The following is a 22,817-nucleotide window of genomic DNA, read 5'->3' as shown; positions in this document are numbered from 1 at the left end:
ATACAAGTACGTTGTTGTTTCTGCTTGATCATGTTGACTCTTTCAGCAAATGGTAAGTGTTAATCCTAATTTCTAAATATTAGAATGGTGGGAGGTAAAACTGCATTATGCACTTGTAGGGTGATTTTGTTCTGTACATTTTACCCAGGAGATGACTGTCATTATAGCCACATTGCATTGTGTTTAATATATATATATAGGAGGGTAATGATTGGTGCTTTGGATGAAATGTTCAGGTTTTTACCTGTCAGGTTAGATTAACATGTGTAGTGTTTAATTTGGTTGTTTCGTTAGTATTTGCTGTTTGGGGTCGTCATTCTCACTGTTAGTTGTTTGTGCATAATGTTGCTTTGCTTTTCCATGACAAAGGAAAAGCAGGATGGGCGACACGCTCCACTACTAGACTTAAAGCTGACCAAATTTCTTAAAGTTTTCAAGAAGGCACCGCAAACACAGCGAGGACTGGTAAACTTTTTCAAGTGCCTGGAAGATAAAACAGAGACTTTATTTAAAAGCTGCTGTTGAAATGAAAAATGAACTCTCGTTTATTTGTAATAGTATATTTCTGCTTTTCACCTCAGCCTCGCTGTCCGTACAGACAGTAATTCACATCTTACTCCTGTCCTTAATTTGGAGCCCAGTGCAACATTCAACATCGCCGACACTACCAGAGGGACCCATTTCATATTTGGGCCTACGGCTGGTCTTGCTGGAGTGATAGCTCTCCGATTGGCGCAGGTTGAGACCGAGGCACAGATTGCTCTTCGGCAGCTTGCTGCTTTAGCCACCATCACTTTCGGCAGCCAGTGTCACAGCAACTGGTTTACAGCAGCGCTACCTCCTCACCTGGCCCTCCTGACTCTTTTCAATCGACCTCAGGCTGTGGGGTACACAAGCTATAAAACCTACAGAACCACACGGCCTTGTCTGTCTGCTGCCATGTATCACCAACACCCACAGGGCTCACAGCCATTTTCTAATGGGGGCAGACCACCACCTCGTCAGCCACCTCCGAATCAACATCAGACTCGCTCTAATATGCAGGTGATGGGTTTCCAGTTTCCTCGTCCGACCCAACTACCTGATGAGCTTGAGTCTGCACTGGCAATCCGGGGTGCCAGGGACATGGACCACCGCCAGATTGATCACATGACCCAACCAGATCCACACCAGAACCAAGGTTCTGGGACCAGTCAGCATGGAAACTTTGGCTCTAACCCAGTATCCCTCCCCACTGACAGTCAGTCTGAACACCACCAGAGAGTAGATTGGTCAAGCTACCAACCTCCAGCTAAACTGTTTGCTGCTCCTCCACCTTCTTCAAGTCATCAGTCACAACAAGGGGCCCAACAGCCTCAGAACACCCAAGCAGGACCAAGACTCTCAATTTGGACTCCATCTGTATGTGAATCTCTTTCGAACCAAGTTCGGCATGTCCATGGTGCCAGTGGGGAGGGTCCGAGTTTATACACACCAGAGAGCGCAGGAAGTATCTTGGCTAGCTTTGGACTTTCAAATGAGGACTTGGAAGTCCTGAGTCACTACCCTGATGATCAGTTAACCCCAGACACCTTGCCGTTCATACTCCGTGATATCCAAATCAACAAGTCAGGGAAACAGAAGACTTCGGCTTCCACTAGCTCATCCTCATTTTCACACAGCGCCCATGACATGCCATTGCCTCCTTCCCACTCGTCTGCATTGGCATGTTCTCATTCTCCAGAAGTGCCCAGCCTCCTTACTGTTACACAGACAGCTGGTAAAGTCATTGACTATGGGCATGCCAGTCGCACCAAGGACGAAAGCACTAACATGGGGAACTTCAAAAGAGAACTACTGTCTAGTGAACGGACAGTTAAAATGTTCCCAGCCTTGTCCTCTTCATCAGCTACAAAAGTAGATAAAAGTGAAAGACGGCAGGTTCATTTGGAACACACTGAACCAAGCAAGCATGGAGACAGTGACTATCGCAGGACGAGCAGCCTCCAGCGCGAGAGCAGTCATTCACCAGGGAAAGAACTTTCTCTATCTCCTAGATCCCGTGATCTAGACAGAGACTACAGGCGTGATGGAACCAAACAAAGACTGCCATCCGAAACGAGGAGTGACGTTTCTTCGAAAAGGTCCCTGTCCTCTTCGTGTGGGTCAAAACCACACAGCAGCGGCAAGAAGTTACCTACACCCACCATGATAAGTGATTTCTCAGCTGTGTCTCCAAAGGTGTATCCCCATACCTGCTCCCTATGCCACATAGTGTGTGACCAGGAAAAGGTGAGTGCCCTCGTGAATGCCCATTTAACAATGTCCAACAGTTTTCCTAAAAGAGTACCTCTGAGTAATAAATTGTAGTCCGCAATCTTCACCAGACAATTGTCGAGATGTTGTCTTTTATATATTTTTGCATGGATGATGTTTCCTATACACAAAAAAGGCAGAAATCATCAATAATTAAGCCAGATATTTGTACTTCTGACAGCTACACGTGGCCGTCACTGTCTTGGATATAAGCTGTTGTCACAGCTGAAGTTCCCTTAAGTGTTGCTAACATACCCTACCACAGGGATAAAAAGAGAACTGTGGAGGTACAAGCATCAGTAGGTAGGACTTAACAAGCTTTAAATAAAATTCATTGGGACTTCATGTGTTTCCCCACTTTAAAGAAAGCAATCCCACACTTTCAAATTACTCCGTTATATTTAATTACTCTTAAATATCAATGGAGTGCAGTAAATGGTTATTTGAAAACATAATTTCCTTCCTTAGGGATGATTAAAGTATTCTAAATGTTGCCACATCCTGTGAACTTTGACTAAGATGCCTCTCACTGACCAACTTTTAGTCAACTATTTGGGGACAGGTAAAAAAAAAACATTGGTGATGGCAAAGCCTCATGGAGAATCCATGATGCTAAATCACAATAGTAATTAAATCGAGGTTTGTTTGTTTTTTTTGTTTTTTGCTTGTTTGGTTCTTTGACTGTTTGGGAAATCAACTTGCTAAGATGGCAACAACTTAAAGACCTATTTTTCTTTACTTCCTTTTGTCTCGTAATGATTTCATTGATACTTTAGAACAACCATTAGAGGTGGGGGTTGATGTGTAGTCATCCGACAGCATCTGCGTATCCTCGCCCAAATTAGGAGGTGCTTCCACAAACAGAAGAGTCAGACGTTTGGTTTTTCCTCTTCAGAAACCTCAGGGTCTTGTCACTACCAGGTTTTCTTCAAGAGAAGAGGCAACTGTCTGGTGAAGTTAAATGATTTGAAAGCGTTGCCACTATGGCAGGAGAAATCGGCTGTTTCTTAACTGTGAAACATGTTACTCCGCAAACTTATCAAAAGGTTAAACCTGGAACTGCTTTTTCAAAAAGTACTCTCCCGATTAGCTGTTTTATATAAAACTCCATCGAGTTATTGCTTAAACAGGATACTACTTCTTGGTTTTTTAATAGCTGTAGTAATAAGCGTGTGTACTGAATAAATCCTTTTAAAAAGTTGTTAAAACTCAGGAAAATCAAGGATAATGAAATAATTCTTAAAATTACTACTGTTAAATAAACTCTTTTACTCAGTGCTTTAGTTTTTGGTTTTGTGGTGGGTATCCCTGTAGATTGTGTTTTCATTGAGACATCAAAGTTTGAAAATTGTTTGTACTCTGTCTTTCAAGCACCTCGAGGCAACTGTTGACATGATTTGGCGCTATATAAATAAAGTTGAATTGTCTGTAATCACCTATGTTTAGGCTTATAATTAATATAACTTTAAGAACCTGTATAGTTGCGAGACACAAAAACATTTCCCATATTTGACAGTTGGTTTAGCTTTTCTTAAAAAAAACACACAAAAAGACAGAATAAGTAAGGTGGAGACCATCTAATCACTTGGCATAATGACCTTTTTAAATGGTTGAATATATTCATTTTCATACATCCCAGGATCTAACAGGGATTCCACAGCATAGGAAAGTGATTGGTACATAAATAATGCTGTTCAGACCAATCCAGTGTCCGAAAAAGACATTGGATTGGTCTGAACAGCATTTGCCTTTTTCTCTGGCAGCGAGGAAACTTCTGTTAGTTTGAAGATGAGTAACTACACTTCAGATGATGGAAATAGAAGAGTGCAACCAGATAAACAAATGATGTCACTTCTGCCAGCATCTGTAACATGATGTGAGCAGAAAGACCAAATCACAGACACGGGCCTTTGCACACCATGCTGCCAGCTGACACAAAGATCCATTACGCAGAATTTACATTAAATTTCTTTGACTTTCTGTCTTTGATGAAGATTTGATGATTTTTTTTTTTTCTTTTCCAGGACTGGGTTAAACATGTTAACACTGTCAACCACACAGCTGCCTGCAGAGATCTGCGCAACAAGTGAGGAATCTTTAATGTGTTCCTGAAACCTTCTACCTGCAGTGTAGCAGGATAAACAGTGATGACTGGCTCTCTGTTGTGCTTTTTTAGGTGTCAGAAAGTAAGAAATGCATGCAAAGTTACACACATATTGTTTGTGAATTACTTTGTGACAGATGAATACCGGGCCAATAAGTTAAATGCTCTGTCATGTAAGCTCTATTGGTGCTGGTGGTCAGGACAAAAAGAGCTGATACTATTAGAAAGGAAAGGCCAACAATCAGACGCTCCCCTATGACAGAGCATGTGGCAACAGCGGGAAGGAAAACTCCCTTTTAACAGGAAGTAACCTCTGACGGAACTAGGCTCCGGGAGGGGCGGGGCCATGTGCAGCGATCAGTTGGGGTGAGCACCAGTAGTGACCTTTCAGGGGAGAATACAGTTAGAGAGGGGAAGGGATGAGGCCAACAATGATTCAGCTGTCAAAATAATAATAATGATAATAATGGAGTGGATTTATATAGCACTTTTCAAGGCACCCAAAGCGCTTCACAATGGCACTATTCAGTCACTCTCACATTCACACACTGGTGGAGGCAGCTACAGTTGTAGCCACAGCTGCCCTGGGGCAGACTGACAGAAGCGAGGCTGCCATATCACACCATCGGCCCCTCTGGCCAACACCAGTAGGCAAGTAGGGTAAATTGTCTTGCCCAAGGACACAATGACCAGGACAGAGAGGCCAGGGATCGAACCGGCGACCTTCCGGTTACAGATGCGATTCCCAACCCCCTGAGCCACGATCAGGACAATGACCTTTTAAACAAATACCTTCCAGGCTATTGAAGGTATTTTTCCTCAGGATATGATCGTCTCATCATATACCAAGGAAAAAGACCTAGAGTCTTGTATTTGATAGGTTCCTGACTCTCTTGATAATCTCATCTTCTTGTTTTTCTCTAAAGGTACCCTGGCTGGAAACCAAATCTGCCAAGGTCAGTCAGACCTGTCCTCTAATGGTTCTGTTTTTAGCTGCACAACCGGTGGAAGTCACTTTAATCAGATGGCTTGAAAAGGTTTCACATAACTTGCTAGTGTTTAAAAAAGGAGAAATTACTTAGAAATCGTGTTGCTTATACATTTGAAGGTGGTTCTGAATTGTCTTGTTCCATAAATGAGTCCATATGTGATGGATGAGTAAAAGTAATCTTCACTACAGTTTGCTTCCTTGCATAGAATGTGCTTTATTGGTATTAACAGCTTTATCAAATTGTTATTGTTCAGTATGGGCACTTGAACACTCTGTAGGGTTAACTATACACAACAGTGGAACCAGTTATAAAAAATCACATGTCTGTGCAGTATTGGCTGCTGTTAAGAAATTGAGGACAAATAGAAAGAAACAGCAAACAGAATTTCATGAAGCTCCTCCTGCATCGCTCTCCTGATCCAGATATGTGTCCCATCATAGAGCCAAAGCCCCCTGCAGTTAGAAACAGGAGCCTGACCTTTGATTGGGTCTCTCCATAGTGTGAGACCTGGCTAAAACGAAGGGTCATTACAACTTAATGTCTTTTTTTTCTTTCTGTTTCTAGTCGGAGTGGACGATATGGCAGCCGTGCTCTGTGGGATCCCAAGGATGGCTCTCCATCCCGTTCCATGTCTCACTCCCTGTCTCGTTCTCCAAGTCCTCCTTCAAAAAAACGTCGGGTGGACAGCCACCCATTCAGGCCACAGAGGAGGCGTAATTCCCCTCAGCGTTACCCACAGCAGACGCATGACACAGGTACATCTCATGCCAGAAGGGAACATGATGTACACAGTTCACAATGTGTAACCACGCTGCACTCCTCTGAAATATAATTTTGTGCCATTTCAATTCAGTTTTTGTTATATACAGTGTTGGGACTAACGCGTTATTAAGTAACGCGTTACAGTAACTACGTTATTATTGTGGTAACGAGCACGGTAACTAGTTATTATGCCAAAATCAGGAACGCGTTACTCGTTACTGGGATTTAGATAGGGTCGTTACTCGTTACTTCGAGTGGTGGCTATCACGGAGCTTCCACAGATTCAGTAACATTAGCAAGTGGTGGAGGCCAGCAGGTGGATGAAGGAAAGGGGACCCGAGGCGGCCGCCGGTCCAAGTGTGAACTGAACCTCAGGTAAGAAGTTATGACCTGCAGTCTCTCTGGGTCAGATATGAACCAAGTTTAGGTGGAGTTTATTTTCGTTATTCTGACTTTTTCCGTACTGCGTGCTAGCTAGCATGACGGAGTTTCTATACAGCTGGGTGGGTGCTATGAAGTTAATGATGTTGAACTTTATTTTGTTCATAAGTTATTAGAGTTGCCAACCGTCCCGTCTGGTATTCAGAGAAATATTACGCGTTTCTTATTGAGGTGAAAAGGAACAGTTTGTCCCGTAATTCAGCTGCAATGAAAAAGACACAAAGCTGGAGTTATTCTGTGTTTACGCTGCACAGCTGCCTCTTCTTCTTTCATTCTCCCCCTCCCTCTCCCGTTTCTACTTCTACAATCATGAAACTGATCAATGATCAGCTGATCGTCTCTCTTGTTTGTTTATCACCCACTTTGCGCCAGAAAGAGGAAACCAGCGGAGTTCACGTTAAACAACAGCAGCACGTTTAAGCTTGATCAGCTGTTGTTAGAATTTATTTAATATTAATTTCTAGTATCAGCTGATGTTTGCTGGAGCCACAGCTGTAAAGCTGCTGGTCATGATGTCGGTTTGGATATGTGGTGAGAGGGAAACATGAAGATGAAACCAGGAGATGTCCTTACTGAACCATCAGCGCTGTGATGGAGAAACAGGTTTACCTTTTAGGTGACATGAATGAGTTGAAGGGAAGTTATGAACTGTTTCTGAGAGACAAATAACACCAGCATCCTTTTCTAAGTAGCTGACAGCTGGTAACTGTGCAGGTGCAGATCTAGCAAAGTGTTGCCAGGGGGCAGGTAGGGCATTAACAGGGAGAGGGGGGCACAAAGAAATACTTTTCTTTCTTATTCTCATTTAAAATGTCTCGCTTTTAAACAATAATTATCTGAATCTTACAACAAACGATTGATAGATTGATGCATATATACCATCCGAACAGTGAACATCACTGTCACAACAGTGTTTATTTTCATTCAAAGGCTTTATGATTTTTCCTATATTGGTGGGCCGGTCTCTAGTCAAAATGTCCGGGACGATTTTCTGTCCCAGTCCAGCCCTGTAAGCAGCTCATCTGCAGTCTGGTGTTACCAACATCTTCCTATTCAGAAGGCAGAATTTCCGAGTTCTGAGTACAATCAAAAGCACCACGACTGCAGTTTTTGTGTTGGATGTAAAAGGTGCACATGACTCTGTGACGTAGGCTAGAATCATGGCAGCAGTCAATGACGGTCCAGGCGTGGGATTTCTCTCGTGGAAATGTGCACATTATCTTTTTCTTTCTATTGGTCGGTGGCACAGTGCACTGTGGCAAGTAAACAAGCTAGAAGACTGCAAAGTTATGGAAGCAACACATTAACAAGAGAATTCTGAGTAAAACCAAAGTTACTTTCCCTAGTAACTAGTTACTTTGAAAGTAACGAGTAACTTGAAGTAACTGAGTTACTTTTGAGAGAAGTAACTAGTAATGTAACTAAGTTACTATTTTAAAGTAACTTACCCAACACTGGTTATATAGCCCAAAATCACAACAGCAGTCACCTTTTAACAGCTCCCAAACTGAGTTCAGCTGTTCACTAATCAGTTTTTAGGTTTGGTTTTAAAGATGACTTTTGTTGCATTGAGCCGTAGTTTAAATGCATAGGCTCTAATTATATTGTATGGAGGCTTGGGGTGTTTATTTCCCACTAACAGGCAGCTTTTTATTTATCATGAGACCACTGAAGCACGGCCAAATGAAGAGAGGTGTAGTCTGTCTTAATTAGTGGATATATTTGGACTTGTTAGCCGCATAGTTAAACAAGTCAAATCTTTAATCACTTTTTAACTTTCTGGTAACAGTTAACAGGACCAGTAGCCTAATGAAATCCATTTACATAGATCAGATATGATGCAACCTGTGGCTTTTAAATAAGGTGTGCACTATGCTTTTGTTATGTATGAGGTGCTGTGCTGGAAAACCACTGACTTCACTCATCTTCATTTTTTGCATTTAGAACACAGGGATCGGTTGAAGTACCGCCACACTGGCTCACGCAGTCCTTCTAATATGAACCGAACATTCAGACAGTACTGGAGCGCCAGGAGGGACAGGGTTTCAACAGGTTAGTACCCCTGTGTGGTGGGTTTTTGTTTGTTTTGGTCAGAAAACACCCAACATATGATATATAGGGATGGGTATCGTTTAGGTTTTATCCAATACCAGTACCAAACTGGTACTCTTGAAATGGTGCTGGTGCTCGAACCGGTGCTTGAACCGGTGCTTAAAGAATGGAGAACATAAAATTGGTCCAAAAACCTCTCATGTTCAGCTGTTTTTTTTTTTTAAAAAGGTAACAATGTTAGCCTTTTCTGCAGCTATGGGGCATATATGGCATCACTCTTGGCTGGAAGCAGTGCTTAAACAATGGAAAAAACACAAACTTTGTCCAAAAACCTCTCATGTTCAGCTGGTTTTTGTAAAAAGATAACAATGTTAGCCTTTTCTGCAGCTATGGGGCATATATGGCATCACTCTTGGCTGGAAGCAGTGCTTAAACAATGGAAAAAACACAAACTTTGTCCAAAAACCTCTCATGTTCAGCTGTTTTCCACTTTTTCTTTGGTCATTTTAGCCTTTTTGGCCAGGGTGAAGGGAGTATCTGCCATCAAACAAGAAGACAGCCGCATGTAGCTACGACGGTGTTTGCTAGTTCACCTTACATGCATTAATGTAATAACGTGGTTAGCCTACTCAACGGAAATTACACACGAACAACATTAAGCTACTCACGCAGAGAAGAACGGCTGGTGCTGCATCATCATCCTCATCATTTCTGCTACACTGGCAGGGCTAGGGGCCAGGACTCTCCTCTTCGGGTTTTTGGGGGATGTTGCTAACTCCGGGTCCGATAACAGGCACCACACCCGCAGTAGATGCGCTCGGTGTGAGGTCTCGCAGCAAGCTATCAAATACGGAGCATTTCTCGGCTTTTAAAAAAACGCTATGCGTCGCCAGGTGTTTCATCAGATTCGAGGTGTTGCCTCCTTTGACAGTATCACAGTATCAGCTTAAAGCACTTGTTGCTGCTGAGTTTGCATCTTTTGCTGTGAAGTACAGCCAGACTTTGACCGCTTCGCCTTGGTCATTTTTAATCTGTAGCTCTGCTCTAAAAGAACGTACGTACCTGGACCCGCCTACTACGCTTGCAAAGGTAAAATGATTGGCTGGAATCCAAAGTGTGTGACATCTCAGGAAAATAAAGCACCGAAATGTGCATCTCTAATATATACACTGGTGTAACTGTGTGTGTTTGCACATGAGAAACATCCTGGTTTGGTTCTGGTGTCCGTCCAACGTTTTCTACATTTACAGATCCTGACAGAACAGTTTGATATTATTATACATGCACTAGCTTGTAGTAATGAAACAAATACACGGTACAACATGCTGTCCTTTTGTTTTCCCGGCATATCCGTTTCAGCGAGTTTCTCTCGGGTTGCTGTGAAGCGTCCACGCGGTGACTCAACCAAGCACTACACTGACACTAGCCGAGATCGAGCCTCACGCTTGGGGGGTCACGGCTCCAAGCATGGGTCATCACAGCCCTCCACCAAAGGCCTTAAGGCTCTGAGCAAGCATGGACCTAAGACGGCTAAGATAGTAAGTGACAAAACTAACATCACCTTTAATATAGTTTATTTTAGTCTTGACAAAAGCCACAGTTCAGACACACCTCAGTCCACATTTTCAGTTTTAACTTGGTAACACTTGTTGGGTAAATGTTTAACTGATAAAAAGCAGAACAGATGGAGATGTTCTAGAAAACATTCAGATCATGTAATCCTTACGCTTACACTGCATCTCTGTAGCGTAATGTAGTGTCAGGCATGCGGTGCTGCCTACCCGGTTGTTCAGTCTGACGTCACTAGCCGTGTCTGGGTCTAAACTCCGCTGCAGGTCCATATATCAAACGATCACTATGGCATTACTGAGAGTTAAAAACTGTCTAAAGTCTTTCATCTTTAATAAAATGATCAGCGTTCTGCTCTACCAGGTATAACAATTGAGTTTAACATCCAGGCATCCATGAAAACAGAATTTATGACATTTAACGGAGTTAGAAGTTAGCAGGGAGTTAGCTCGCTAGCTTCAATCTAAATACAATATAGCATGTCCTGACTGCGGGGTTTTGGAAACAAATTCAAACGTACAGCTCTGTTATCACTTCCAACATAAATGAAGACAGAAAGCTAAACAGCAGTGACATTTGTAGGGTTACTGAAGTTGGGCTAGCTGGTATATAATGATGTGCTACGTGACCGCTAGCGACACAGCTATGTTAGCATAATATAAACAAGCTAACTTTTTTTCCACTCGATAAAAGTTAACGTGAGTGTTCTCGGTGGTCAGGAACAAATGTAATCGCATGGCAGGATGCTGTAAAAGGACCAAACTTCAGCCAGGAGAACAACTGAGATAATCCATCCACAATACGAGGTTAGTCATTCATATACTGCTGCATGGGCTGGGCTGTAGTTACATCCTAAGGTTTTAAAAACTGAGCTTAAATAAATGATTAGCGGTAATAAAAGCCGAGGGAGGTCAACAGGGATCACTGACTGTTTTAGGAGCTTTTTGAGATTAAATAGAAGAAAATACATAACATTAAACATGTTCACAACACAAAAGCCATATTAAACGCAGACTACTTTAGACCCGGAAGTAGGATTCGTCACGTCATCACTGAACAACCGGACAGTGGCAGCCGCTGGAAGAGCAAGGACTAGATTATTTAATTTGAGACAACACAATAAAAAAAGTTACCTTGGCAAAAAAGGTAACTAAGGCAGTAAAGGTGTGCTACAGGTTTCCCTCCTCACCTGTGTAATTTCATCCAGATCTTGTTCAACTGGCAACTATATTTCCAACTTAAACCTGTGTTCTTTAACCCATATTGACTGTCATGCTCATGTTTATCACAAACTGAGGTTAAACATGTGCTGTTGCTTTCTCTTTGGCAAGTCTGCCAAGCCTCCACCGGCCAAGAAGAAGAAGAAAACTGTGACTCCAGCCTCACAGGACTCTCAGTCTGTTGCCAATCGTCTGGTGTATCTGACGGGCATCCCAGAGGACGCCTCTGAACAGGAGGTCACCGATTTGGTCGGGGCCTTTGGAAAGATCAATAATGTCATCCTCATGCCGTGTTCAGAGGAGAGCGAGAAGGGCCAAGGACAGAAGGTGCGGTTGAAGTGTCAGATGTGGGTCAGTGGGCGGGGTGTTTCTGATAAGTAAAAATAAAAAGTGCGGTTGGTTTTTGTGTCATCTATCCTTTCTGTAAATGTGGTAATCTGTTAGTTTGCTGCATGTGTTCCTTCTTTCTGGCTCGTCTAATCTCTTTGCTGGTGTTTCAGGCCTCTGTATGTATGGTGAAGGCTGAAGACGCCCAGGCTCTGGCCACCTCCACAAACCTCTCCATCAGAGAGCAGCACATCACAGCTTCAGTAGCTAAGGTGTGAGAAATGTTTTTCCTGTTTTGAATCATGTCCGTGTAATAATCCAGACAATGCCGGCTTTCTGGCCTTGAGATGGTTCCAGAGCAAGATGATAATCTAGAACTTTCCTCAGTGAGGCTTAAAGCTGGAAAACAAGTGTTGTGACAGCTACAGAAGGTGTTCTGTGCCTCCCTCCTGTAGCCTGCTGATGCAAAGATGAAGAAGTGTTAATACACACCTGTTTTTCACTGCTCCGCCCTCTTTCTTACAGAAACCTGAAGGAGAACAGTCTGCTGATGCTAACAGGTTTGTCACAGTTATTGGCTCAACACTAGAACTACCAAACTTCATGTAATGTGTTTCTGTTTGCAGTCAGCTGTAGGCCCGGTGTTAGAATGTAGCCAGTCAGCTGTTCAGTCTGTCTCATCTTTATAACGAATGCCACACGTTGTCCAAAACTTCAGTGTTCTTCCTCTGTAATAATGACATTATTTAAATCTCTTATTTATTGAACCCTTTATTAGTTTCTTCTAATCTCTATTTTAACTTTATGAGAGGTAAAAAAAAAAAACCCTCCAAACATGTACCTAAATACTTGTTTTGTCTTAATTAAAATGTAAAGAAGAATATGATTAAAAAATGAAAAACGTGACTGGACAGGGTCAGAATGACCCCTCCTGATGGTTCTTTTGAAATCCTGTTTTTCTTTAATCTTCATATCATTGGTCGCTGCTTTCATTCACAGCAAACCGTCCGTAGAACAGAACAAAGATGCAGCTGGAACGGACACAGGTAGGAAACATCTGCAGTACCGCCAAAGACATGAGTCATGGTTTACTTAACTACCAGCTACTGCCATAAATGTTAGTTTGTGTTTTTAAAAATTCAATTCAGTTTATTTACATTTTTATTTATACAGACCCAAATCACAGCAGGCACTTTATATTGTAAGGTAGGCCCTACAAATCATGTGACCCCCTATGAACAAGCACTTTGGCGACAGTGGGAAGGAAAAACTCCCTTTTAACAGGAAGAAACCTCCAGCTGAACCAGGCTCAGGGAGGGGCGGGGCCATCTGCTGTGATTGGTTGGGGTGAGAGAAGGAAGACAGGATAAAGACATGCTGTGGAAGAGAGACAGAGGTTAATAACAGATATGATTCAATGCAGAGAGGTCTGTTAATACATAGTGAGTGAGAAAGGTGACTGGAAAGGAAAAACTCAATGCATCATGGGAATCCCCCGGCAGCCTACGTCTATTGCAGCATAACTAAGGGAGGATTCAGGGTCACCTGGTCCAGCCCTAACTATATGCTTTAGCAAAAAGGAAAGTTTTAAGCCTAATCTTAAAAGTAGAGATAGTGTCTGTCTCCTGAATCCAAACTGGAGGAGAGAGACCTAATATTTAATAATCCACATTTCACTGTTTTACTCTTTGGTTCAGATGTGGATACTGTGTTGTTCTTTCTTAGGAGAGAAGCTGCAGAGAGGCGTGTAAGACTGCAACTCTGCTTCCTGGTCCCAACTCTGGTCATATTTTGGGGGGTTTAATAAATTCGTCCATATTTCTAGAAATGAGAGCTGCTCCATCCACATTGTTTTGGCAAACTTTTAATGTAGTCATAGTAACAGAAGATAAGACTCAGTCATCACTACATGATCCAAATACCTCACTTCAACAAAATCCAAACATCATGACTTCCACTGTCTGTCTTAGATGAATTAAACACCCAGCTGATGTGCAGATGTGTATTTCATGGCTGCTGCCTTTGTATCTGGAAGCTCTGTTTAACTCATGTTGTCGCCCTCTCACCTCAGCTGCAGAAGGCAACACTGACCAGAAGACATCTAGTGAGGTACATAATCTGTATACTGAAGCTTAGTTAGTGTAACATATTCCACTATGTCTGTCTGGGAAAAGTAGTAACGAGAAAGACATCGGTTAATACAAACAAGCCTGTCTCATACAGAAAGGCAGGCTGCTGATCACAGGACTTCCTGAGAGCGGCTGGTCAGAATGTGACATCATTAACTTGATCCAGCCCTTTGGGACTCCCTCTGACATCATCCTGGCAACACAAATGGGAAAGGTTAGTAATTAAACTTTGTTGTTTCTAATAGATGAAGAAGTGCTTTGACACAGCTGCACAGCGACGTGAGACAGACATCCTCACCTGAAAAGTCTCAGGTTAAGAGAAGTGTCGTCTCTCCCATCAGTTTGCTTTAGATAGTACATCTGTGCATATGACTGATGACGTCGAGGATGTCACGTTTCATCACCAAGCAGCAACTCACAAGTTTGTTTTATGCAGCTAGCAGCAGTGAGTCATGTGACCTGCTCTTATTAGTGACCATGCATGCACAGATTTCAACCAACTGAAAGCAGAGCTGACAGTTTCAGGTTCTTTTTTTACCTTTGTTGACTAAACCAACTCTTCCAGGCTAATGTTACACATACATGGGTTTGGCTTCTGTAGGTTAACTCTTAGACTAGCCTCAACTGTCTCTGTGGTTAGTTTCTCAATAAATGTCATAAATACAAAATGATATTTCTGCCTGGCTGCGGATCAGCTCGCACTAGGATGGTTAAAGCCAGTACCTGGAACTGGATCAGTGGGATTTCCCCCTTCGTCTTTTTGCATTAGTAAACACATTTCGTAAGAGTGTGTTTTCACTTTTAATAGTGTCCATAAGCAATATGTCTGCAGACTGTTTCCTGTATAGATTCCTTTTATATTGTTCAGTGTCCTTGTTCAGAAATGTTGAAAGTGGAAAATGATGATGCTGTTTGTGTAACAAATGACTTTCCTTTGGTGTGTTAGGCACTTGTGTCAGTGCCAGACATGGACGTTGTTCAGGAGATGGTAAAGGTCCACACGTTTGTGCCTGCCAAGGTGAAAGACTGTGAGGTTAAATTGACCCCCCTGAAACAACACATCAGCTTCAACACACCGGTACGACTGTGCTGTGGATTGTCTTTACTCCTCTGTTACTTCTAGTTTTCTGTGTCATGCATCTTAAGTTTGAAAGAAGTGATCTGGTTTCCTTAAACAACGATTGATTTAAACACAACACTCTTCACGCAGGTGGCGCTCTACAATCTTCTGATGGGACCAGTGGATCCATTAGTGAGTACATCTTCATGTCCTTCATTCCAACATTATGAGGTCTTCTGAGTTTTCCCCCTGAGTCATGAAAGGCTGGTGGTGGTTTGTAAATCAGATAGCTCGAGAGCGAAGTGACGTAGGAGTTTAAATTAATACCAGAAGTGTGTCTACAAAAATCACAGTGACCTCCAGAGCAAAGGTCAGGCTTCCCGAAAGTCACCTGTTAACACCAGAGCTCTGTGTACTGTAAAAAGGACCATTTTGAATCTCAGTGACCTTGACTTCAAGGTCAGAGCAGGGGCGCATCTAGAGACCAAATCAGAGCCATTTATTTTACACTCATATGCAGGTGTTAGCTCTGTAATGTGCATTCAGTGTGGTTCAAATGCAGTAAGTACACACGTTCATATACATATAGTCTATAGCTTCATTTTCTGTAGCCCATATCTTTGGTGCCTATGTGGTATATTTAAGGTTTGTTGTAGCCATGCTAAAAGTGTTACTGTCAGCTTGCTTTAATAAACTGCACTGTCTGCACTGGAGTAGCTGTAGGGGGGGCACCCCTGTAGATCCCCGCTGAGTGACAGGTCATGTTTCTGAACATTGTGTGAATGCAGGAAGTTGAGAAAAAGGCGAAGGTGGATTTTGAAATTTTGAACACATTTTTTTCCATGTTCCATATATTTATTCATTATTTACTCGACCTAAATAAAATCTAATGACAAAAATACAGTTGAAGGAAATGAAGCAACAACCATATCCGGTGCTAGTTTGCAAGTCATTAAATGTTGCTGTGTGTTACAGAGTCGAGCTCCAGTCGCCTGGAACAGCCTGCTGGTTATTGGGAATGTTCCCGACACACCAAGCGGGTCCTCTGAAGTCGAGAAATTGGTGCGACGCTTTGGAACAGTCATCAAGACCCTCGTGCTCAGCAGCATGGTGAGAGCTATGCGTCTGTGCAGCTGTGCACCACTTTGTTCTCCAGGACTCGCACTCAGCTGCTCGGCTTTAAAAACCTGCGAGTCCATTCACCTCGAGGAATGTTGTAAAGACTGACATAGGACTCAACTTTATAGCATTAAACAGGTGTTTGCCCGTGTGTTGCAGACATACACTTTATGGATGCAGTTTGCTAACAAGCTTGTTTGTCTTTGTGGTTGAGAGTAAGCATTTAAAATACAGTGGGTGACGTCCACATGAACCCCTCACAGTCCCGACAAATATTTTGCAAAACAAAGAAATCTCATGTGCTTAACGTCACGTTTTCTTTTCCTGCTCAGGTGATTTGTGAGATGGCCACTGCAGCCATGGCCCTGTCCGTGTACAAGCGCTTTCAGGCGTTTCCGTGTATAATCCAGAACAACCCGCTGTTCTTCTCCCGCAAGCCTGACCCCAAAGCCAGCACGCAGACCAAAGCCATCACTGCCCCTCACGATTCACCTGAGGTCACTACCACTGATATTTGGTTATAGTTAAGAGGGTCCATGTACATTTACTCATTTCTGGAGATTCAGCTTTTCTTAAATGCTTGTGTGTGTGTGTGTGTGTGTGTGTGTGTGTGTGTGTGTGCGCGTGTGCGTGTGTGTGTGTGTGTGTGTGTGTGTGTGTGTGCGTGCGTGTGTGCGTGTGTGTGTGTGTGCGTGCGTGCGTGCGTGCGTGCGTGTGTGCGTGCGTGCGTGTGCGTGCGTGCGTGCGTGTGTGTGTGTGCGCGTGTGTGTGTGTGCGTGCGCGCGCATCTGCAGGATACACCTGCGAATGGCCAAGCAAAGCAGACGTCTGCAGACAGAGAGGAAGCAGCACACCAAGACAGTTCAGAGTCTCCCGAGGAGAGGATTGAAAAACACTGTGATGGAGATGCTAATAAGATGACGGGCAGGGAGGAAACAGTTGAAGAGGTTTTAGAAGCGTGCAAAGACGGTAACGTGGAAAAAGACGAGCTCACGGTTTGTGACTCTGCACCGGAGAATCAATTAGAAGCAGACACAACGGGAACGTCAGGCATTGACATCAAGACGACAGAGGAGAGTAAAGTCAGTGCATCTGAAGCAGAACGTGAACAAACTCCTGCAGAAGAGTCACAGCCACCTCGCCTGGATGGCAAAGCAGATTCTGAGGAAGCAGCCGAGCTGCCCAAGGTGTGTACGCACAAAACGTGTGATTACATGCATACAAAATGATCTTTGACAATTAAAACAGTGTTTCTGCTGTAACGTCACCAGGTAACTCAAGCCATGGTTAATGCGCTGCTTGTGGAGTGCAGAACAGGACCCACCGGCCACTCCAGCAGCAGAGCAGCACCCCCCAGTGGAGAAAAGGGGGAAAACCAGACAGAGACTAAGCTGGGCCAAAAAACAACAGAGACTAAAGAGATGACCAAAAAACAGATGGGTGTGGAAGGTGAGGTGAAAAGGCAGGAGAAGGAGAAAAAGGACGCAAGAAAGGAGAAGGAGGTGAGGGAGAGAATGAAGAGGCAGCGGGAGAGGGACAGAAGGGGCTGGGAGAAGGAGGAGAGAGCTAAGAGGGAGTGGACTGAAAAATCCAGGAGGGAGAGGAGGGAGGAGGAACGAAGGGAGTGGGAGAGGAAGGAAAGGGAAAGAAGGGAGAGGAAGAGGGCCCACGGCAACGGTTTATCGGGGTCGAGGTTGTCCTCCAGGTCGGAGGGATCCAGGCAAAGCTACGGGAGGGATGAGCGCCACAGTATGGAGGCTGAAACCAAAGCGGTGAGGAGACGCAAAGGCTGAAGTTTAAAGCGTGTGGAGGGCATCGTTTTATTCGCAATTCTGTTTCTTTGTCCTTCCCTGAACGTAGGAGGAGGAGCTGGATGAGTTCCCGTTCGACATGAGTGACTTTGTCACAGTGGACGAAGTCGGAGATGTGGCCGAGCTTCCACTCGAAAGATCAGAAGAAGGGGAGACCCCGCCCACATGTGTCCCACAGGACACTCCACAGGTAGCTTCACCGTGGCTGTGTGCACATAGAGCTTGAAATCGACAGGTAGGGACTTTTTATTCTCCTGCGGTTATCACTTGTGATTAAGGACGTTTCAGCCGATGCTCTGTTCTCCTATTAGCCACTGGTGTTTTTATACTCGGTGAATTCTGAAGTCCAACCTGTCACTAGGTGTGGCAGTTCATTTAACCTTGAAATGACATGGAGGCTCTCGGGGATTATAAAGAAGAAATACCCAGAATATGTTTTTACCCCTCAGCTGTAAAGGCTGATGGGGTGCTTCCATCACCCTGCCAGGCGGGTGGCACGGACACCTGTGTGAATTAGGGCTGCCACGATTAGTCGACTAGTCACGATTACGTCGGCTATCAAAATCATCGACGACTGATTTAATAGTCGACACGTCGTTTGAAGCTTTGTAAGATCACAAAAGACGCAGGAATAAGTAGCAGGATTTAAGAGTGTAATAACGGACTGAAACAGAAGATGGCAGCACTGCATGTACAAGGATGCCAGCTGCCGTTAAACCCCGAAGAAGAAGAAGCAGCTGTGTCCCAGAATTCATAGCGCGGCCCAGCTTACTTTCCAACAATGGCGGCAGCTAGTTAGTTTTAATATTACTCTTATTATTCTTTCTGGGTCACAAAATAAACGTTTAACATATTTTCAGGCGAGAATGTAGCTGTGTAAACCTCAAATATCTGCTCAGTTTATCAAGACACCGCATATTTTCAAAAGCGCTCCGACGTTTTCGGAGACGTCTGTTACCCACTAGCTCGATAGCGAGCCGGGGGCTAGGCTAACTAGCGCTGTGAGAACACCGGACTCCCGGCAAATCGTTTTCAAACCCACCGCCGTCACTTAGCTTAAAATGTTATTGTTTGGCTTTTTTTCAGTGTTTTATTTGTTCCTGAGTAAATCAGTTTGTCTGAGATTAAAGTTTTTACACAGCTGAATAAACGTCAAGCAGACAGCTGATTATCAGAAGTGTGAGAATTTACTCCGGTGTCCTGTTATATTTTAGATAGCAAGGAGTTTATTAAACTTCACCGAAACAATCTGCAAATTTCATTAAACTTTAATAAACTATCATCTTGTCTTTATTTTTAATTAGCACTTAACTTAAACACTTCAAGCTGTAAGCTAATGATCGTTATATAAGAGCAGATGCTGCTGGTGCAATAAGCTGTAGTTTTACGTCCAATGGATGATGATGTGATTAGTCGACTATCAAAATAATCGTTTGTGGCAGCCCTAGTGTGAATGCAGTAACCAGAGAACGAGCTTTAGGAGCTTCCAATAGATACCACGGGTGTTTCTACTAGGAGGGTGACCGGTAACACCGCCATTATTTATTTATGGGTCTGTTTGGTTTCTTGTCACCACAGACCCTCCTGGTTTTAGCTGTCCACAGGCTGGTTGCCTGTCTCCATCACTCTATCCATGTTTACACTTTAAGTCTCCTAATCTTCATGACTCCACTGCTTCATCTGCACCCACAGACATCCAATAATAATAATGGAGTGGATTTATATAGCGCTTTTCAAGGCACCCAAAGCGCTTTACAATCCCACTATTCATTCACATTCACACACTGGTGGAGGCAGCTACAGTCGTAGCCACAGCTGCCCTGGGGCAGACTGACAGAAGCGAGGCTGCCATATCGCACCATCGGCCCCTCTGGCCAACACCAGTAGGCAAGTAGGGTAAAGTGTCTTGTCCAAGGACACAACGACCAGGACAGAGAGCCCGGGGATCGAACCGGCGACCTTCCGGTTACAGATGTGCGTCCCCTGAGCCACGGTCGCCCCAGAATGGATGCTGCAGGCTTGTGGTAAAAACAAAGATCCTGTGTTTCAGTTCTTTAGTCAAACTGAAACTAAATCTACACCAGAGCTCAAAGAAGACTTTAAAAGCCTGATATGAAGCTGGAGTAAGGGCTGCTACAAATCTGGGAATTATTAAGCAGGCCATTCTTTCGGTCAGTAATTGCGATCTTAATGACTTTTTAATTATTCATACATATTTGATAAGAAGAAATCAAAAAGATCTGTTGGGGAGTCTTAGAACAACAGCTGCTAGTCTCTGGACTGCAGCCTGTTGTGTAGCAGCACAAGTGTTGTGTTATAGAGAGTCACAGAGAGCCAGCATGTCTAATCCACTCAGAGGCTCTCAACACTGAAGGAGTTTTATTTTTACAGAACTAAATTACAGAGACAGTCGCCTCACTGCATTTTTGTATTATAGGCTGGGACAATAATACAGAGAAACCCCACAGTGGGAAGCAAAAACTCCTTTATAACAGGAAAAGCCTCTGAAACTGGCTCCGCCTCCCAGTCTACTAACAGCAGGTAAACAGCAGTGTGAGAGCTCTGTGGGGCTGATGCAGCACCGTCTAGAAGATGAAATGGAGCCTGAAGATTCACTTGTATGTGAGGAGAAGGATTTTAAATTCAGTTCTGGATTTACTGCCACTGTGGGAGAAATAGTTCCTGCTGCAGTATTTTGGATCAGCTGAAGAGAGTTTTTAGGACGTCCTGATAATAATGAATTACAGTCGTCCAGCCTGGAAGTAATATATGCAGGAACTAGTTTTTCAGCGTCACTCTGAGACAGGATATTTCTAACTTTAGAGATACTGAGAAAGTGATTTTAATGTGGGTTTGGTGTGTGCATTATTGATCCTTGTGTCATTGGTACATGAGGTGGACCTGAGTGTGAGTGAGAAACTTTACAGCAGCATGTGCCGCCTCTTGTTTTCTACTTCTAGGACGCAGCCATTGATGTCACAGCAGCTCCAGCGAAGTGTGAGCTCACACCTGAGGGGGATGTAACAGCTGATCTGCTTCCCAGTGCTGCTGTGTCCCCACCGCCAGCTTCACAAGCCAAGCCTGCACACAGCCCAGTGCATAAACCATCCGAGGCTGACATCACACCTCAGCCAGGTACTCTGAATAAACCATGTTTTTTTTCAGCCCTTTTGTATGTGGCATACTTGAACCTGAAGTCTGTCATTGCCCTTCAGATACCTCATTAACTGCTGAGTTCACCCCAGAGGACCAAAGTGTTCCCATCCCTGTCCCTGCAGCAGCTTCCTCCTTAGCAGCAGAAAGAAGCCAAGATGGCGATGAGGAGAATCCTCTGAAACCTCGTGAGTCTGTTGAAGAAGAGAAGATGGGATTGGTCAAGCAGGAGGAACACTTGAAGGTGCAGGATCAGGAGAACAAGGACAGGAGAGAGACAGCTGCAGAAACTGGTGAGGTGGATTCATTTAGCCTCTTACATTTAGCACCTTAAGAAGAAGAAGTGGTTGGCTGATGGTGCCATACACAGATTTGCCCCCCGAAGAAATCACTGGACTCTGTTTGAACAAACAGCACTGGTCACCTGGGATAAGATCGAGGGGTTGAGTTAAGCCCTGTTTTTGTCCGGTCTGTTGCAGGGAAACAGGAGCAATCTGAAAGAAACTCCAATGCTGAAGAGGAGAGCGAGAAGCCCAAATTAGAAATGGAAATTCCCAGAAAAACAGAACATTCCCTCCCTCCTTTTGACCCCAGCAACCCAGTTGGTAAGAAACTGTATTGTCTGTATTTGTTTAGCATGGCTCATTCACAGCTGTTTGGATGTCCTGACATCTGAATTTAAACTCTGAGTCAGCAGGATTTATGCATTACTGCTAAAATGCACCCCACAGTTAGACCAAGAGTCATTCTGTGTGTCCATCCACAGGTATGGAGTTCCTGGTCCCAAAGACGGGTTTTTTCTGTAAGGTGTGCGCTCGGTTCTTCAGCGGCTCCAAGGAGGCTGAAATCAGCCACTGCAAAACCCGCAAACACTACGAGACCCTGCAGGTAGCAACACGCAGTTATTAGTCTGGATGTATGACGATGGAGTTCAGTCTGGTTTTTGTTTCCTACTTATTACCAGTCTGAGTGCACCTTTAAATAAGTAGGACTTAAGTAGGCAAGAAGTTTGCTAACGTGACCAAAATAAAAGCCTTACAGGTAAAACACACCTGGCGTAGGTTAGATTCATCTTATACTTTAGGCTCTGATTGTAACAGACCATTTTACATGTCCACACATTTGTTTGATCACAAAGAACTTGTTCTGCTCTAATCGGTTTCTTATGGATTCTGTCCACGTTCTCCTAGAAATACTTGAAGACGTCCAAAACAACGAGCGAGACTGCCAAGCCCGACTCCAGCTGAATGTGCTCCTGATACTTTGGGTCCAGATTCTCATGTCGATGTAGATTTAGTTTGTGTCACATTTTAAACTTGAACGGTTAAGTTTTTTTTGTAATGTTTGAGGTTTCATTGATCACTTTAACTACTCGAGCTAATTCTAAAGACAGTGGCTGTTTGCTTCACGGCGGTCGCCACATCCAAATCTGATGTTTATTTTGGTTCTTGATGGGTGGGGGATGCTGAATTTTGATTGCATCTGATAGATAACATTAATGATGGAAACTGTGCGGCTGAAGATGAACTCCATCAGGAATCGTACACAATCGAAATGTTTTTAGTGAACTGTTGTTTTCCTCCTGAGTCTCATTTCAGTTGTGAAATAAAGATATCAATATTCTGAGCACCCACATCTGTAATATTTGATTGGCCAGATGTGTCCATCACAAGCTGTTATCCAATAAGCATGCAGCGTTTAGGTTTCACAGTCAGGGTAAAAAGTGTAAAAATGTTCTGCACACTGACTGGCGAGCGTTTGGAGCATCTACGTACATCTGAAG

General features: G+C 43.7%; 1 protein-coding gene across 2 annotated transcripts in view; it reads left to right on the top strand.

The window, feature by feature from the left end:
• The window catches only part of LOC147326988 (uncharacterized), a 30,978-nt gene extending 8,311 nt beyond the window's left edge, over positions 1-22,667 (top strand). Inside the window, exons 2-25 of one of the 2 annotated variants that reach the window (XM_086294588.1) lie at positions 582-2,271; positions 4,320-4,381; positions 5,326-5,355; positions 5,956-6,146; positions 8,539-8,646; positions 10,006-10,184; positions 11,547-11,762; positions 11,936-12,034; positions 12,288-12,322; positions 12,762-12,808; positions 13,834-13,871; positions 13,986-14,105; positions 14,838-14,969; positions 15,102-15,143; positions 15,927-16,061; positions 16,403-16,567; positions 16,865-17,257; positions 17,342-17,842; positions 17,931-18,071; positions 20,842-21,016; positions 21,097-21,327; positions 21,514-21,639; positions 21,801-21,922; positions 22,225-22,667. In XM_086294588.1, the coding sequence (XP_086150714.1) occupies positions 940-2,271; positions 4,320-4,381; positions 5,326-5,355; positions 5,956-6,146; positions 8,539-8,646; positions 10,006-10,184; positions 11,547-11,762; positions 11,936-12,034; positions 12,288-12,322; positions 12,762-12,808; positions 13,834-13,871; positions 13,986-14,105; positions 14,838-14,969; positions 15,102-15,143; positions 15,927-16,061; positions 16,403-16,567; positions 16,865-17,257; positions 17,342-17,842; positions 17,931-18,071; positions 20,842-21,016; positions 21,097-21,327; positions 21,514-21,639; positions 21,801-21,922; positions 22,225-22,281 (4,677 nt within the window). In that variant the 5' untranslated portion in view covers positions 582-939 and the 3' untranslated portion in view covers positions 22,282-22,667. Of the gene's footprint in view, positions 1-581; positions 2,272-4,319; positions 4,382-5,325; positions 5,356-5,955; positions 6,147-8,538; positions 8,647-10,005; positions 10,185-11,546; positions 11,763-11,935; positions 12,035-12,287; positions 12,323-12,761; positions 12,809-13,833; positions 13,872-13,985; positions 14,106-14,837; positions 14,970-15,101; positions 15,144-15,926; positions 16,062-16,402; positions 16,568-16,864; positions 17,258-17,341; positions 17,843-17,930; positions 18,072-20,841; positions 21,017-21,096; positions 21,328-21,513; positions 21,640-21,800; positions 21,923-22,224 lie in introns of those variants that run through there. The other variant, XM_086294586.1, reaches the window with a different exon arrangement.
• Positions 22,668-22,817: the final 150 nt, after the last annotated feature.

The sequence above is a fragment of the Aulonocara sp. 'chitande type north' Nkhata Bay genome, linkage group LG6 (assembly GCF_057382095.1).
Source record: "Aulonocara sp. 'chitande type north' Nkhata Bay isolate Kocher_YH1m ecotype deep benthic linkage group LG6, A_spYH_male_GT1.1, whole genome shotgun sequence".
Taxonomy (NCBI): Eukaryota; Metazoa; Chordata; class Actinopteri; order Cichliformes; family Cichlidae; genus Aulonocara; species Aulonocara sp. 'chitande type north' Nkhata Bay.
This window is presented reverse-complemented; position numbering and strand designations above follow the sequence as displayed.